Source organism: Eretmochelys imbricata, chromosome 2 (assembly GCF_965152235.1).
Source record: "Eretmochelys imbricata isolate rEreImb1 chromosome 2, rEreImb1.hap1, whole genome shotgun sequence".
Lineage (NCBI taxonomy): Eukaryota > Metazoa > Chordata > Testudines > Cheloniidae > Eretmochelys > Eretmochelys imbricata.
This window is the reverse complement of record NC_135573.1, coordinates 202736743-202754956: the sequence shown is the minus strand read 5'-3', so window position 1 is coordinate 202754956 and position 18214 is coordinate 202736743. Positions and strand designations below refer to the sequence as shown.

General features: G+C 39.2%; 1 protein-coding gene across 6 annotated transcripts in view; it reads right to left on the bottom strand.

Moving 5' to 3' along the window:
• SATB1 (SATB homeobox 1) overlaps window positions 1-18214 on the bottom strand; it is a 109089-nt gene that overhangs the window by 67342 nt on the left and 23533 nt on the right. For all 6 annotated transcript variants that reach the window (XM_077811287.1, XM_077811286.1, XM_077811291.1 and 3 more), the window contains exons 3-5: window positions 14851-15027; window positions 14075-14201; window positions 13219-13342 (exon numbers count right to left, since the gene is read on the bottom strand). In XM_077811287.1, coding sequence (XP_077667413.1) covers window positions 13219-13342; window positions 14075-14201; window positions 14851-15027 — 428 coding nt within the window. The remainder of the gene's footprint in view (window positions 1-13218; window positions 13343-14074; window positions 14202-14850; window positions 15028-18214) is intronic.

Sequence of the window (18214 nt, the reverse complement as noted above, 5' to 3'; positions counted from 1 at the left end):
TAACTTGCTTGTTGATACATCCAAGCAGTCAAAGCAGGGACTGCTGCACTGTGTGTGTGTGTGTGTGTGTGTGTGTGTGTGTGTGTGTGTGTGTGTGTGTGTGTGTGTGTAAAATGGGACCCCCTTTCCCTTCAGCACCTTTTTGGACCCAGAACGGTGAGGGGGAGACCCTCCCCCATCCTCTGGGGGCACTCAGACCCAGCTGGTTGCTTCTCCCAGTCACATGGCCTTCCAGAAAATCTGTGGGGAGGAACCAGCCAGAGACTCTAGCCCATAGGAACAGTTGTAGAAGCAGCTGCAGAAGCAGGGACCTTTGGACATCCAGAGAAGTTTCTACAGAACTTTCTCTGCCCTGCCCTGATGGACTATTTCCCCCAACTCTCCCTCTCTGTCTCTTCATCTCAATTTCACTCCTCATCTGCCCCTCAGACTCTCTTCCCCACTGCCCTGTCACCTGCCCACCCTTCCCTTCCATGTCCCCTCTCCTTTCAGCTTTCTTTCCATTAAGCTTAGCCCCTCTTAACTAAACCCACCTAGAAAAAAAAAGGTGGAACATGCCACTTACCACCATCACACAGCTGATTCTGCTTGTGGCTTACACTCTTTCCATTCTCCACCCTGCATGTCTGTCTTGTCTATTTAGAGTGTAAGCTCTGGGAAGGTAGGGATCATCTGCTATTCTGTGTTGGTACAGCTCCTAGCAAAATACAGGCCCCACTCGTGGCTGGATTTTCTTTTTTGGCACTACCCACAATAAACCTGATTATTAATCATGTTAGAGAGATAAGGTGTGTCAGATAATATCTTTGGCTGGTGAGAAGGACAAGCTTCCAATGTTACCCAGAGCTCTTCAAGTCTCTTCTCTGGGCAAGCTTGAAAGTTTGTTGCTCTCACCAACAGAAGTAGGTCCAATAAAAGACACTACCTCACTCACCTGGTCTCTGTACTGTCCTGGAACCAACACGGCTACAACAGCACTGCATACAATAATCATATTAGGCTTTTTTCCACAGCACCACATAAGGTGTTAGTGTTCAGTTTATCTAAAGTGACCCTAAATCAGACAATGCCCCATTCATCTAGTATATTTATCTCTATTGAGGAAGAATGGGATGAATGACTCTGTCCTTTCCGCCAAAATGGACTCTAAAGTACACTAGGGTCTGAACAAGAGGAATCAAGCCCTTTTTGAAGTTTTCAATGAATCTGAGACTAAAATGTTTAAAGCTCATTATCAAGTGCTAACTGATTTTGATGGATAAAATGAAGATTTCATTAAGCAGTTCTCTAGTAGAGCAAGTTACACATGATCTCTCCCCATGATGTTAGCTTTAGCAATGAGAGTTTTCAAAAAAAAAAAAAAAAAAAAAAAAGTCCAGCTACACTGGAAAGATCCAATATCCTGTCCAGTTTTGTAAACATTAAGACAAATGAGACTAATCTCATTGATTTTTGATAACTGCTTATCATAGTGATATGCATATTGATGATCTGTTGATTCAAAGAAATCCCTTGGCTCTGCTGCAACAATTACTTCCTGGAGAAAAATCTACATTTTTAATTCCTTGTATACCATTAACTGATGGTTTGGGTTTCACCACACATGTGGCTCCTTTTGTTTTTGTTGAACAAAAAATGGGGAATATACCCCTGAAAACTTCTGGAGTTCCTAGTACTGGAAAAGACATTTGAATTCACTGTAAGGTACATTCAGAAAACACACCTGAGAACAGAACTGTGTTTGGCCCATCTACTTTTAGAGGATATTTTGACACATGGGAAAACAGTTTTGGGACAGGGATATAGTATTTTAAAAAATGTATCTTAACAAGACATACTTTTCCATGGCAATCACTAGCCAGGTTGAGAGAGAGATTTATTCCTCCTCGCCCCAGAACACATGTTAGTAGTGAGGGTCTCAGCAGAAGTTTCACTGTCCTTTCTCATCATTGAATCCATTTTTTCTATTGATAATCTCCTTCAGAGCCACAAAATCTTTTAAAGAGATGGATCCTTTTTGGCAAACTAGGCCACATCAAGATCACACAAAAGCACATTACCCTACTCTGAGAAACAACTCTTCTCAAGCTTGTAATGTTTTGAGACTCTGGATATATTATGTTTAGAGTTAGGGAACTTGTCAGAATTAAGTATTCTCTAGACTCCTATATATGAGGAGAGCCTTTTATGTCTTCTCACCCTTGGGGAAGACAGATTTCTTTAGCTTGTTTATTCCAAGATTTGGAGGGAGACAGGTCTCAGGCTGCTGCCAAGTGTTTGAGGTTTACTTACTGTGCTCAGGACTGAAAAACCTGTCCTCCGATAAATGCTGCAAGGCATCAAAGGAATTTGATACTTATTTTTCCATTGAGAAGTCATCCAAGGAAGAAGACAGACCTCACCCTTCCCCTAGCATTTATTTTGAGGAGACAAGGTGGGAAGTGAAGAGGAAACTATACATCACTTTTTTTTTTTTTTAAATGAAGCTTTGTAAGAGTTTGCTTGCAGGTTTCAGAACCTTTAAAAAAATCCCCCCTCATCCTCTCAAATAATCCTCAGTGAGCATTCAAGTCAGAGTTGAGATCAATCTGACAAGGAAGGAAGTATTCGGTCTGTCAAAGCCAGAAGTGCTTATCTCTCTGTGTAGCCACTCAAGAAGTGGGTCTCACTGTGCTTTCATTCCTGTCAGGTGTAAAGGATTATTACGAGTCCAATTCCTTTTCTTCAAACAAGACGGTCACAACTTAGACCACCATCACAGAACTCTGCATAAAGGGCAGAGGATGCAGTTAATACACTTGGGTTAGTTGGGCACCTTTCTTCTATATGCTGGTAGCATTTCATAGGGGTGAAAAAAAAAAATCAGAAAAATGTGTAACAAACTGAGAAAAAACAGCCATGTCTATTTAAAGTCAGGGCAAAATGGACACCGTTAGTGCAGCAAAGACAAGAAACATCTGATGAATCAGATTCATCTGTCCACTTGCCTTTTAAAGAGGACTTAGGTTGGCTGTCCAGATAAGAGCTCTTTAATGGACAGAAATGAACTTCATTTTAATTCCTAAACTGACACTTCACAATACACAAGTTTACCACATAATTTGGAAAAATTCTTTGCCACTGGCAACTTCCTGAGGAAAAGCAACACGAGGACCAGAAAGGCATTAGTGCGGCAGATGTAACTGACCTGCACAGGCAAAGAGAACGAGCAAGTCACACTGCTTGGCTCTAATCAGTGCTAGAATGTTTTTATATAAATTTTTTTTGAAGAGACATATACATAAGTGACATAAATGAATCAGAGACCATATATTTCTTCATTGTTAATGAAAGTCAGTTAAAAGTGTAGGAAGTGATAAAAAAATACTGTTAGTAATGTGTTTTACATAAGAACACAATATAGAAAGGGAAGTGCAATTAAATCTTAATGTGGACATTTTTTATTTTTAGTTTATCATCTGGTTTACATTTTGAGTGCCTTCACAGACAGTAAATTATGCTGGCATTTCTTAGGGAATAACTGCCATGTTAATTTAGTTTAATAAAATAACTGACATAGAAAAGGGGGGGAAACAAGCAAGAAGAGAGTCCCAACCCCCACTCCTTATCTTTAGTTAAGTATTCAACTGCTTTCTATATGAATTGTCCGTGGTCCAACTCCAGCGCCATGTAATAATACAATACATTACAACACAATACAATACAATCTTGGATTTCTGTAGCGCCCTTCATGCGAGCATCCCAGGGTGCTTTACAATCATTACGAGTTAAAATTAAAACTGAAGCACATACAATTCCTAATAGAATCATTTTAAGAATGCTAAACAGAACAAATAACTTTTAAGTCTAGATTTAAAAGTCCCAACTGTCAGAGCGTTCCTTACTTCAATTGGCAATGAGTTCCAAAGCTAGAGAGCAAAGCGACTAAAGGCTCTCTTATGTTATGTTAAAGGATCTCTTATGTTGTTTATACTCTTATAGTACTCTACAATCAACCAGTTTCCAATACAATTTTTCTTTTATGTGTTATTTGCAAATCTTGTTTTAAAAGAAAACTGGGGAGTAGCTGGGGAATAACCCCCTAGCGTAAGTTAGAGAAAATCAGGGTTCACACTCAGACACATCTATAGACATAAAATGTCTTAAGTGGTGCATTAAGAAATGATATAAGAAAGCATTTATAATAAATGTGCAATTCCTGAGCAGTGTATTATTTACTGGCACTAAATATGCTGCAAAGATATATATAAAGGACACTTTAAACACTAGTTATTGTATATAGCTTCTGTCAAGATCATCATTGCAGTGAAAGTGAAATAAAACAGAGTTCAGTTTTATAATGTATACAAGGCATCTTTTCTCTGAAATTAGCACCGTGTTCCTTATTTTACTCCTGCCACTTCCCTAAAACTTCAAGGCCATATTATGCAGACACCCTTCACGTGAGTACAGACTGAAAACCACACAAGTACAGACCAGAATTGGCCAGTACCTGGAGAATCGGAAGAAGAAGCACAGAAACATCATCATCTGCCTGCAATCCACAGAACCTCCTCCTCTGAGTTTAGGGCTCTGCAGTGTCGGGGCCAGAGGTGAATAAAAGGCTGCTGCCTAGAATCTCAGCATTTATCTTCTGAGAGTCGGTTGCGCAAAGTATCATGCATTAGCTTGCACAAAAACATCCTTCCAAGATAGGAATCCCTAGCTCGAGCTGGAAGCAGATGCACGTGGGGGCGCCATGACAGTAGGTCCCTTCATTGCTGTACTAGCAGGGCCCTCTGAGGTCAGAGCCTATATTGATTTGGTAAGGAACACATGCCATCCCCAATCAGTCAGTGAGTAAACCCAGGAAAAGAAACTGATTCTTCTAGTCCAGTTCATGAATTTCCCTCCTGGAGAGAATGTTTTGAGCCTTAATTATAATGTTTCAGGTATAAATATCTTTCTACCTCTTCACAGTAATCCTATTTTCCTTCTATTAAATGTTCAGGTCAGGAAATTGTTTTATATTATGTACAGAAACATCTAGACATGTTTTAAATCTTCAAAAAATAATATCTAAACAATGTTGAGAGTCTGATTTAAACTGGGGTGGGGGGGTAGAAAAACCCTTAGAAATTCTAATTAGAGGGGAGACTCTTTGTTCTCTACTTAAGTTGGGAAAGAGGCACCATAGCAGCAAAAGTTAAGGATGAAGTTAGTCTTAACACTGGAATTTTCTGGCATTTCTTAGTGAATGGTTGTCCCCTCCCCCCTTTTTCCCTCCTGTGTGCCAATACTCATAGAAGATGCCAGATTGAAAGTACCAGAGACTGAAGATTATTTAAATGTACCCACAGAAAAGGTATAGCAGCATAGGGAATAGCAAGAAAAGCCTCATGCCATATCATGGATATTTTTAACTAATTACTTGTAAGAGTCACCTTGAGGAAAGTTCAGCCTCCATCCCCGTCCAGTCCAGAGATGCCAACCTTGGTCTGAGGCTTTTCGTGATGTTTATCAAAAAAACATTAGGGAGGTTGCTTGGACTTCTCCCCTGAACCCAGAAACTGGGACCTCTCCTCTAACCATACAGAACAGTACCTCTCCTCCCCACCTTTCTCATCTTTAGCCAAGGGAGAGAGAAGCCTGGGTCCTCAGGCTCCCATCCCTCATTGCACCACTGACTCCCACCCCCAAACAGGGAGAAGGGGAGAACTGTCCCCAGGGAAATGCCCTCGAGGACTGCAAAGCAGTATAAAATTACCTTGGCCAGTTCCAGGCCTGGACCTCCTTCCCAAGATGATCCTTCTGTTGCATCCACTCAACTGACACTGCCTCCCCCGCAGACTTCAAAGTGAGGGTCTCATACAAGGCAAGCTGGGGTGATTGGCAGTAGGGCTTAGAATGCTGGATTCATTGCCTAAACCGGAGGCTGTGTTTTGGTGTTTTAATAGTCCCTTGCGGACCCTCCTGGCATGCTCCAAGTACCTCCGGCACATTAACGTAGTCCAGCAGGGTATACACAGGGCAGCTACAGCGCAAAACGCAGCCTGTGATTTAGGCGGTTAATTCAGCAGTGCCCCAACCCATTCAAATTTGTCACAGCTTGCCTCCTCTCAGACCGTCACTGTGCTGTCTGGGCACATGCTGCAGGGATGGTGAAGAACATACTGTCTCTCTCACTCTCACCCCATGGCATTATTTGCTGTGTTTGTTGAACCCAAGTGGTTGTAAGCGACGCATACATTTTATACAAGTGTGTGTGTATGCTTGGAAAATTAGTAGATTTAAGCCTAGATAATGTAAAAATCAGGGGGGGGTTATGAAAAATTAGGGATGGTCAGCATCTCTGCCAGGCCCTCGCCCCTCTGCAAAGGTTGTCACAGGAGTGCCATTCATGATGATGGCTTCTGTCACTGACACCTGTCCACTAAGAACTAGACTAAGAGCAGTACTCATTTCACCTAAACTACTGTATGCTGGCGTGCTGGTATTTGCAGTGTTGTTGTAGCTGTGTTGGTCCCAGGATATTAGAGAAGAGGTAGGTGAGATAATAGCTTTTATTGGACCAACTTCTGTTGGTGAAAGAGGCAAGCTTTTGAGCTACACAGAGCTGCTCTTCTAACTTTCAGGCATTACTGTCCTTGAAGCAAAAGGCTCTGTATCCCATTAAAGATACCTGAGCCATATAGATCAGTGTTTTTCAAACCGTGGGTCACGACCCAGTACTGGGTAGTGGCATGTAAAGTCGTGGGGTGCCTTGCTCTGGTCAGCACTGCAGACCGGGACGTTAAAAGCCCCGTCGGCGGTATTGCCCAGCTAAGACAGGCTACTGCCTACCTGTTCCGACACCACGCTGCGCCCTGGAAGTGGCCAGCAGCGGGTCCGGTTACTAGGCAGGGAGATCGCAGGGGTACGCGTGCTGCCCCGCCCCGAACACTGGCTCTGCACTCACGCTGGCCGGAAACCGGCCAACGGGAACTGGAGGGGACAGTGCCTGTGGTGCTGACCAGGAGCTGCCGGAGGAAAGTCCGTGCTCCAATCCCCTGCCCCAGCCCTGAGCCCCCCCAAAACCTGGAACCCCTTCCTGGACCCCAAACCCCTCAGCCCCAGCCCAGAGCCTTCATCCCCAGTCCAGAGCCCTCATTCCAACCCCCTGCCCCAGCCCAGAGCCCCCTCCCTGAACACCCTGAACCCCACAGCCCTCACCCCTGCACCCCAGCCCTCCGCCCTGAGGCCCTCACACACCCCAGACCCTCATCCCCAGCTCCGTTGTGTCACAGGCAAACAATTTCCTTCAACTGGATCCCCAGAAAAAAAGGTTTGAAAACCATTGATATAGATGACAGAAAAGGTTATATCAATTAAAAAAAAAAAACAACATTTATCAATATTAACTTTCAAGGTAAAATGAAAGTTAACACTTTAAAATTTTTTTAACAAAAAACCCAAACACAGATACCAAGTCAACATGTATAAATACACTTAAATTGTTCTAAAAGTCAGTTTTTCCCTCACTAACCTGCCAAAACCTGTGTCCAGGCCCTCAAGGTTCTGTGTTTCCCCTACAATAATCGAGGGCATCTTTAAAAAAAATCTAGAGCAATGTAAAGAATGCGGCTCCCTGTTCTGATTTAGATATTAGGGATACCATTAACTGTTGCAAAAGAAACAGAAATCTTTAGGTCTAGCAGGTAAAATTAAAAGAGGGGGAAAACCCACCTTTTAGTTCATTATTAAAAATAATTTTAGTGTACACAAACACGCATTATGGTAAACCCAAATCCTGGTCCCATTGAAGTCAAAAGCAAAACTTTACAATTGTTCAGTGGCCCAGAATACAGTGGTTAATTATTTACAAAAAGTTTTTCAACTGGGAAAAAAAAAAAAAAAAAAAGTTCTGTGTTCACTTTTAGTTTCATACAAAAGGGACCTTTTTAATATGGACTATTGTTTACCAAGATGGCCAGAACGTCTACCAGTTTAAGATACTCAATTCCTCTCCCTACTGAACGTAATATCTTCGTAGCTATACAATAATTTGGCATTTAGGTAGCTGAATATTGTTGGGCAGCGTTCTGCTGCCAGGTATTTGAGTAAAAGAACTCTTAAGGAAGAGCTGCTTAGCTCTCTTGGTCTTCCTAAGGGAAGGAAGAAAAGAAGTTGCTTTTTTTCTTCCTCCGCCCCCCAGCCTTGGAAGCAGCTGGATTCCACTGCTCCAACCCCTTCAATGGAGAGGGGGATAGGAACCTGCAGCTCTGCCCCCTCTCGCCTTGTCTACTGCAGGGCAGGAGAGAGACAAGATCCCTGGTGAATTTGGAGGCAGGCCTATTGGATATCCCTCTGAAGGCTGGAGATAGAAGGGAGAGGATCAGCTAGCCACAACCTGAAATTGTCAGGCATTGAGATTGAGGGTGAAGTCATCCAGAAAACCACAAAAGAACGTTGACCAGAGAACTTCTAAGGTCTGATTACAACTCAGTGCAATCATTTCTCCCCAAAAGTAACAAACTGTAAACATTTTGCCATACTATATATATTTGGGTTGAGAACAACATGAAGGAGGCAGCACAATAATACACTGATACTTCGTGGAAAATCAGAGTTCTGAAGTGGGCAAGATGTGAGGCATTTGCTAATCTAAGAAAAGACTATTTAATGCATTTCCTAGTCATTGCAGTCCCAGATCCTGCAAAATGATCTGGGTAAGCAGAGCTTGGCACCTGTGCCAAGCCCTGCTAACCCTGCATGGACACAGGGGTCTGCCCACGTGGAACCGTTTGCAGGTTCTGGGCCTGATATTTGAACAAAAGGGAAATGTGTTTTTATATACACATATTATGTTTGTGTAAAGTATATACAATATGTATAGGCACAATACAGGACAGTGATATAGTAGAAAGGTTTGATCAAAATGCATTTGGGACAACTGCATTAATCCCAGTAGTGAAGTTATTAAAACCCTTTGTACCATTCTGCATATGCCACATATTTTACAAAAATACAACTTTGGAAATGCTTCCGAATTTGTGTGGGTTTGTTTTTCCTTTTTGTTTGTTTTTGTTTCCTTGCACCTAAAAAGTCAGTCAGTCTCAGTTCCAGGAGAGAAACTAGAAAGGTTTCTGTGAAAAAAAGAAAAGAAAAGAAAAAACAAAAACCCATGTAAACAATACATGTCCTAAATAATATTACTACATATAAAAATATCATGACACATGAAGAGATCCCAGATGCTTCCAAAGCTAGAAGCAAGTGCAGCTTGTTCACTGCAAAACTGGTAATTCCCTTTTTCTAATGATATAAAGCTCCTTTATTAAAAACCTGAAAGGCTGTGAGATATCAGGCCTTAAATCTAACACGGATACCAGGACTGGATATTGCCTATCCTGATCTGTAGGCCCGTGTAATCTGAAGGTCTGGGAAACAGAGAAGACAATTCCATGTTTGGAAAAAACAGAAACACTCTCTTTTCCCCAACTATTTCTATAGCTGGTTGATATAACAACATAATTCAAAAGGGCAACGGTTGGTGACTGTTTGAATAGTTTCAGAGGTTTAAAATGCTAGTAGTAGTCCCAGAGGAAACTGATTAGTTGGCAGGGCTCAGGTAAGGTGATTGGGGTGCATGACAAAATGTCCTTTGTCACATAGCCATTGCTGCTATGGGTGGGTGCTTTGTACAGAAACATTTTCAAAGTCATGTTCAAATACTATTTGCTATAAACACCTCTATTGGGTAGGAAATTAATTATCCCCATCACACAAAAGGAAAACTAAACTAAATGTAAGTGACATGCTCAAATACCCAACAACACACAATGAGAGTCGCAAAACTATTGAGAGAACTCAGGAGTTCCTGTTTCCCAGATCTAGACTCAGGCCACTAGCCCACGCCACCACTCTAATATATCAGCTTATACGAGAAAGAAAACGGGGGTGGCGAGTGAAAAAGTTATGAAAGCCTGGTAAGTCAAACATGAAAAGTTTCTTGCATAGCATCTACATATTCTGCTAGTCTGTGGTAATTAGAGAGATGAGGTGACTGAGCTAACATCTTTAACTGGACCAGCCTTTGTTGGTGAAAGACTCTTCAAGCTTGTCTGTCTCACCAACAAAAGCTGGTCCAAAAAAAAAAAAAAAAAAAAGTTCTCATCCACCTTGCCTTTTTAACATCTTGGGATCAACACAGCTACAACAACTCTGGACAGTCTATGGTAGTGACATTCACTAACCTAGGGAACAGCATGCAAACATCCAGTGGCTTGCAATTCACCATCTGAAATTAGTAGCTATTCTTTTTGCTTGCCTGCTTGAGGCCAGAATTTGAGAACAATCTCTGAACTCTTACGTTTTTAATTGAATGGTAATTTAGGCTCACATACTAGCTCCAATCCACCCACAGGACGTAATTTATGTCAATGAAAATTCCTTACAATCAAGGCCAGCATAGTAAGTGAAACTTGGCCTTAGGGGAAGTGGGGAAAAACAGGAGTAAGGCACAACATTCTCAAAAACAAGACAGTTACAGTAACCTTGGAAGAGAGATGCATTCCACCCTTTTCACTAAAACAGCAGTGTTACAATGGCATTTTGCTAGAGAAATGCAGGAGGAAGGTATGAAGAAGCAAGAAGACAACATGTTATACCTAGATGCCATGAGACACCAACTGTAGCAAATGATCAAGAAAATCAATGGCAAAATAGAAAAAAGATAGTAAAAGGAGGAGGAAAAGAGTCAAGAAATAGAGCCTAATAATTTAGGGTCAAACTGCTTCACAAATACAGTTTACATTTGCCTACAGATCATCAACAGTCCATAACTACATCAACATTTTCCTACAAAATATAGTTGGTTTGCTTTTGCAGCAGAGAACTGTTAGTATTCTGAATGAAATTATATGCAAAACACTCATGATCAACTGACTGAAGTAAACAAGTATTAGTTAGGGACATCACTCTTTCTAGCTTTCCACTCTCAAACAACACATTGGCAATGCTGCACATACACAAAACCACTTTACATACCGTATGAAAAACTCTTCCATACCGATGCAAAAAGGGTATTGGTAAGGATAGTTTGACAGACAAAAATCTGACTATCCTTGGGTTATTTTTCTGTTTTTAATAAACTAGATGACTGTGTTAAGAAGTTATAGTTAGGTGTCTATATCTAGCTGATCCCAGGAGAGAGGATGTCTCTAAGCTTTTTAACGCACTCTTATTTCTGATCTCTAGACTGCAAATGCATCTGTTTCGGAGCACTCCCAATTAATTTAAGAAACACAGTTAATGTCCCAATATTGCTCATAAACCAGCGTCTCCCACATGAGAGTAATATACAATTAATTATATCTGTCTGAACATTTAAACCATTTTTTGATAATTTAAGGAGAGATGGGCAGGTCAAAGTTTTTAGATACCATGATCCAAAGCTTACTCAAAGGAATGGAAAGATTCACATGGAATTTTAAAAGCGCAGATCCGAACTCCATTAAAGCTGATTTTTTTCCAGATTCATATTTTTTAAACTTTATAATGGAATAAAAAAAACGGATTGTTTTCAATCTTTGCAACCCAAACATTGCACCACTGAGCTAGAGCAAGAGGTAATGAAATAAAATCTGCTATAAAACAAAACTAGCAGACATCTCTTTCCCCAAGCTGAAAGAAACGCAAACACTAAAAGATCATAAGGAAAGTTAAGGTTTTGCAATTCTTTGTTTTAATAATTCCAACTGTTATTGTTGTGGACTTATATTTTAAATAGGATTTGTTTTCCATGGCATTATCCCTTTAAATCACTGTTACTCAGGGACACTGAATTTGCTACATTATTTAGTTGAAGGAAGTATTTATATACAGTTTTCCACCAAAATGTTAATGTTGAATCTAAAGATATTCCTTTCTAAGTCTGCTTTACTCTACATTATATTGTTGCATCATATGTACATATGTGGACAAGTTGCAACAAGACAATATGCCAAAATGTAAATTAAATCTTGTCTACAGACAATTTACTTGCTTTCTATCGGTATCAAATAAAAAAATAAAGCTGGTGAACCAAAGTGGAGCGAATCCTAAATTATCTGCAGTCTCCATGAGCCATCAGTGCAAGAACGCGCATGCTTGTACAGTAGGTATGAACAAGATAGCTTTGCAAACATATTACTAGAATGGTCTGCAACCAGTGAAGATAATTTTGATTATTTCCACTCTGAAAATTCCTGTATCAGAACCATATCATTGAAGACAATCTAACCACAGGAAAAATAGTGACGGGAAAACAGTCTTAGCTAATATGTATATCTAGCAGATATATAATATCTTGTCTAAATAAACTAAGGGCCCTGCTTCTGAAAGACTCCAGTATTCTGAGAAAGGGAAGTAAATACTTTTTAAAATAATCTGACTTCCTTTCTCCCCCACCATGACCAGTATCACTGATTTATAAACAGAATTTCTGTCTGAAGTCAACTTCAGCACAGCAAAATACATTTGAAAAATCTGAAGGGAGAAATAAATCCGTTGTTCCTACCTCATCATCACTGGGCACAATACAGTAAAGAAAAATAAATTCTCCTTCAAGACAATTTAAATCAATGACAAAAGAACAACGTAAAGCAGCCTCATGGTAAGCAGCAGTTCAGTGTTTAGCAATGGGTAATATACGATTTCATCCTTGTTAGATGTATTTTGGTTAGTTCTAATAAATGACTGATTTTCTTTTGGTTGTTTGTAATGACAACACATCTAAGGAGCTTCATTCTTTTTTTCCCCTCCACTCATTCAGTACGGTAAATAGACTGTCTAGTTTTATGAATTAGCATTTAAAACTGGTGTGGGTTATGCAACAAGCATTCAATTTCAGTAGTACTTTTGACAGCAGTAAGTAAAGAGCCTTTTAATAACTTCAACACGTGCTTGAAAAAAGTAGTTACATGAAAGCAGTTCAAAGCCTGAAGACAAAAACCAGTAAAAATCCAGTTTGGTATGAGACAATTCTAGTGCACCTAGTGCAGTGTAAACTGCCTTTCACATTTTCCCCAAGGGCAAATACTGTAAGACTATATCTGAAATGAATCAAGCATATTTAAAAAGATCACAAATTGGTGAAATGAATGTGTATTTTTGGCAGATTCACTTCAGATACTACTTGCTACAGTCTATAGAAATCTCTAATCTCACATCAGTGTCGCCTACAGTGCTTCATTATTTGTTACATGTTATGCTAAGTACCTGTGAAAGGGGACATTCCTTGGCCAATGAACTCTGGTTCATATCCTTCAGTAAGTCCTTGAGAGCATTTCTTACTGTTGTGTGAGACCACTGTTCAGGAGGCAAGTCTTCTAGTTTAGGGCAACTATTTGAGACATAGATTAGAAAAGGGATTATTACAAGATTGCATCCTGCTGCAGAACATTCCTTTAAGACAGACAGATTTCATTTTGCGCATCAAGCAGATGCATCTGGAGATTGCTCTCGGTCTCCTGATTGTTCCGATTAGTTAATTACTTTATACAACACATCTGCTGTATTGATGCATGAATTATACATCAGCTGCATGTGGCGACTATTTTTTCATGTTACTTCTACCTTCCTGCTCTGATGCGCTTGGTAAAACAATTTAAGGTGTAATGCTTTCTCACAACTGATCATGAAAAGCATTAATATATTAACCAACCATTTTTTTCTTTTTTTGTTACTGTGAAATTTAAGAACCTAGACAGCAACAATAAGTGTGAGCAAGTCATTCTTTTACAAAATGCACACAGATGGTACTGTTCATGATATGCAAAAATATTTTTCTCTTAAGTAAACTTTATGTAAAATGCCTTCTTGTAATGCATCATTTAATTGACTAAAATGCAATATACTTTTAATGAGATATCCAGAGAAATGTGTATCAGAACTATACGCATGAAAGTTTTCTACAACAGCATGTTGTAACTTAAAATTATAACCACCAAAAAGGAATGTAGATAAGCTTTTAAACTTTGAGCACACAGCACAGTGGGAATCAAATACAAGCTATATTAACCCTAACAGTGGACAAATAGCAGTCCATGTCCTAGGACTGGTATGTGTGACTCACCTGTGTAACTGGATTTTCAGTGTGACCACATGATACACATCTTGCAGCATGTCTGCTACTGTAGCATCAGGGGCATCTGTCACATAGGAGAGTGGAACTGGATTCCACTTCCCAACCTGGATTAGCCCTGTGCCAGACAGAGAAATTATTTAATAAACGTACCTTACAAGGCTTTGAAAAATACCTGTGATTTTAAGCAGTGCCACTGTCCTGGATTCCATGCTCATTTATTTGAAGACCAGCACAAAAAGACCCTGCAAGTTAGCTCTCCATGCTATGAAATTATGTAAATGCATTACAGTAAATGATTAAAAATACCTTCCGAATATACTCTCAAGTTTCTCAGAGTTCAATAAGACAATCAATCATTCATACACATTATATAGGATTTTATAATGCAAGACCTCAGTACTAAAAATACTTCATAATCCACAAAACCCATCAGTAACAGAATAAAAGAAACAGAGCTAGATATTTAGTCATAAACGCAAGTTGACTCTCAACAGTCCATCTGCTCAAATATGCTTTACACTTCCTTGTGGATCCTCAGTGGAGCAGATTATTAAGGTCAATAAGCATACTAATGATTCAGTTGAAGTCATTTTTTTTAAATTATAATCTACCTCAACATTCCATGAGCAACGCATATGCTAACTAAATAAAAATACATTAAGCAAAAATTTAAAAAGAAACAATAATAATTGCACTGCATTCCTGAAAAATTTTCTACATTTTCCCCCATAAAGTAAACAGTACAGTTTAGCAATCATATTTACCTTTCGCTTGGGCAGCAGAGCTATGAGAATATCCAAGTGATAGCAATGCCATTTCAATCAGTTGGTTGAATAGCATGTCCTTCCTTACCAACACAAATTCTGCATGCTCCTCCTTACAGTCATACTCAATGGAATTTTCATAATGTTCTACTACACAAAAAACTGGAAGCATAGTTCCTATTAAAAAAAAGTAAAATATACAGTATTAACTGGTGTTATTGTAGGGATAAGGAAGAAATCTACAGTGTTACATGGCTAAAAGCCTTATAAACTGGCAGATGAATATCTAGGGGTATTCTGTATTTATGAAAAACACCACTCCCTCCCCACACAAAAAAGAGAGTTATTTAAAATAAATATTTCCATAAAAGGTATGAATGCAAATATAACCCTACTACTACTTCATCTGCTACAGAACAGAGAATTACCTGCCTGCAGAAATAAATAATAAGGCTGACAGGAGAGAAGTAAGTTGGTTGTCTCTGTCCTGTCTGATTTGTTGTGAGTAGCATGCAGCGTGAGAACCTAAATACATACTGCAGATGTCTTCAGAGTAAGCCATTTTAATGGCATCTACATAATGTTGTTCATTAACGTTAAAACTTTCCTAATTGTGCCAAAAATATTCAACTACCTTTGATTTAAAAATTTCACCTTTGGTCTTTTGTTAAACCTCCATGCTAATAAACTGTACAAGAAAACAAAGCAAAACTTACTGCTAACTGATGCTGTATTCATTTTCTGGATGTAACCAGACCACTACTAAACTGCAATTCCAAAACTTGTATCTTTAAGAAACAGTAATAATAATTTTAATCCAGTTTTAAATTTACCTGCAGTTGACACATTTTTTGTCATATGTATTTTGCTACTTCACACCATATATTTCTACACTTACTGTAGATGTCATTTGTATGCCCAAAAGTCATTTTCTTGTTTTTGTTACTAATTTTTTTTTTTTGGGGGGGGGGGGGGAAGGGGGGTTTGAAGACAAAATGTTTCCCCACACCTTTTGCTTAATTCAGTGCAATCTACTAGACCATGACCAGAAGATTAACAGAGAGCCCAGCAACACTTACTGCTGGGAAGAAGCATTCTTCTGGAAGTCAGAATTGTGGATTTCTTTAAAACTGTATTTATTTTATACAAAATAGCAGGGTACTACAAAAAGACCTTGGAACTGCAGCCCCAATCCTGTTCTTAGTGAAGTCAATAGCAAAATTCCCATTGGCTTGAGACGTGCAGAATCAGGCTCCTTAATGACAGGAAGCAAAAGGGTTAAAAAGCAGATGCACAAGAACTGGCTTATGGCAGATTGCCAGAGGGGTATCATTTTTAGTATAAATGATGACAAGGGTTACTTTAACAGGGCACCCAGGATCTCCAATTAGTCCTGCAATGTTAATGCCTCTGTGAGCACTGCCCTCTAGACTTATAGGGTATGTCTACACTGCAATTAAACAACCACGGCTGGCCCATGTCAGCTGGCTTTCTAACCTGCAAAGGTGTATAAAAGATACTATAATTGAAAAAATAATTTATTGCTGATGATATATGCTTTAAAACCCCTTTGTTCATTTGTACTCCTCTCTGTAACAAAAGATAATAAAAAGATAATATGTTTAAAAGGTATTACACACACACACACACACACACACACCCCCCACATCTGCAATAAACTGTTCACCAGAGAGTCAGTCTCTGGGAAACAAATCCCTTCAGGCTCATTTGGAAAAGCTCACAAACTCAGTCCGGTTTGCCCAATAGGCTCAGCATGAAAGACAAGACAAAATGCTTGCCAATATTTATGTAGTTGGGGGAGGGGGGGAGGGGTTCTGTTGTTCTTGTTTTTAAATCACAGAATAGGACAAGTCAGGAAGACCAGAGCAAAAATAGCATATGTAAACTGGCAAATTTCTTCACTGGTTTTAATTGCACTTTGGAGAGAGAGAGAGATTTCCAAAAACAGAAAAACCCCACACAAACTTCACTTGGGAGTGGGTTTTCCCCAGCTCTCACAGTTCAAGTTTGACCTGATAGAAAGTTTCACTGTTAAATATCTGAAGGCAAAATCTACATCAAGCTTTATTTTCATGTGAAATACATAACTCTGTTTCAAAAAACAACAAAGGCAGGGAGTGAAATACTGCATTTGGTTTCTTAATTTCCCCCCTCCCCCCTACCTCCAGTAGGCTACAAAAATTAGACTATAAACACACATGCACTGATATTTCATTTTATGTACAAATGTCCCATAAGTTACAGCACTCCTAAAAATGTGCTACTTGAAACAAAACAGTAGGACCTCTTGACCAGATTTCGATGCAAGTTGTAGATATCAAAGGTGTATCCTGGTAGTGTGACACAGGTATCATCTGAATACAAATCAAGCTGCTAAACCTTCTAGCGACTGTCACTTATGTCCTTCTGCTAATTGAAAAACATTATGCAGAAGAGCACAATCTTAGCTGGCTGATCACTCTTGCTAGTATTTGGCAAGAAATTCAAGTGCAGCAACTTTATAACCTTCTAGTATTAAAGGGGAGAGCACTGGTCAGTGCTAAAAATACAACATGATTTAGACCTGAAGGCAGCGTTACAGCTTTTGCTGAAGGTTTATGAGTCTGTGTAAACAGCACGTCTGCCATAAGGAGCAGTGAAGTCTGTAGAATCCTTGTCTAAAACTGTCCTGGCATTAAAGTTTGCTGTGCAAATATCACATAATACCAGAGACAGCTGAAATCTCCTATTTAGGAATTTATGGAACTTATATGTTTGCAGGCGTCAGAAAGTCCTTTTTATATAGCCCCAGTGCTTCACAGTACAATATTAATGCACTCTGTTTGAAAAGCCATAATAAATTATATTTTTAATGCTCTTACCCTGGCTTTCTTAAGATGCATACATTCTTGGCAAACAATCAATAAATAGGGTAATCATGAGCAGAGGCCAAAGAATTTGCTGAAGTGTTGTTTTTCCATTTTAATAGATAAAGATCTAACAATATGGACTGCTGTGTCTGTTCATTTCAGGATCAATATATTCTTTGTTTTCGCCAAACCGAGGAAAAAATAAATGATTGTATGATAAATGTTACGCATCAGACACAATGAAATTCCACTGCCTTCTAACATTACATGTTTAATGGTGTTGGCTGCATTTTACACTTTGCTTAGCAAATGCAAGAAAAATCTGAATTATAAACATATAGCAATTATACTGAGAAAAAGTAGAGGTAATTTTAAAACAAATTCCAAACACATACAGCATGTTTTGATTTAAATTAGCAAGTCTGTAGTACACAGTCAAAAAGATATATTTTGATATACAAGATTAATATATTATGGTGAATTTTGAAGTATTT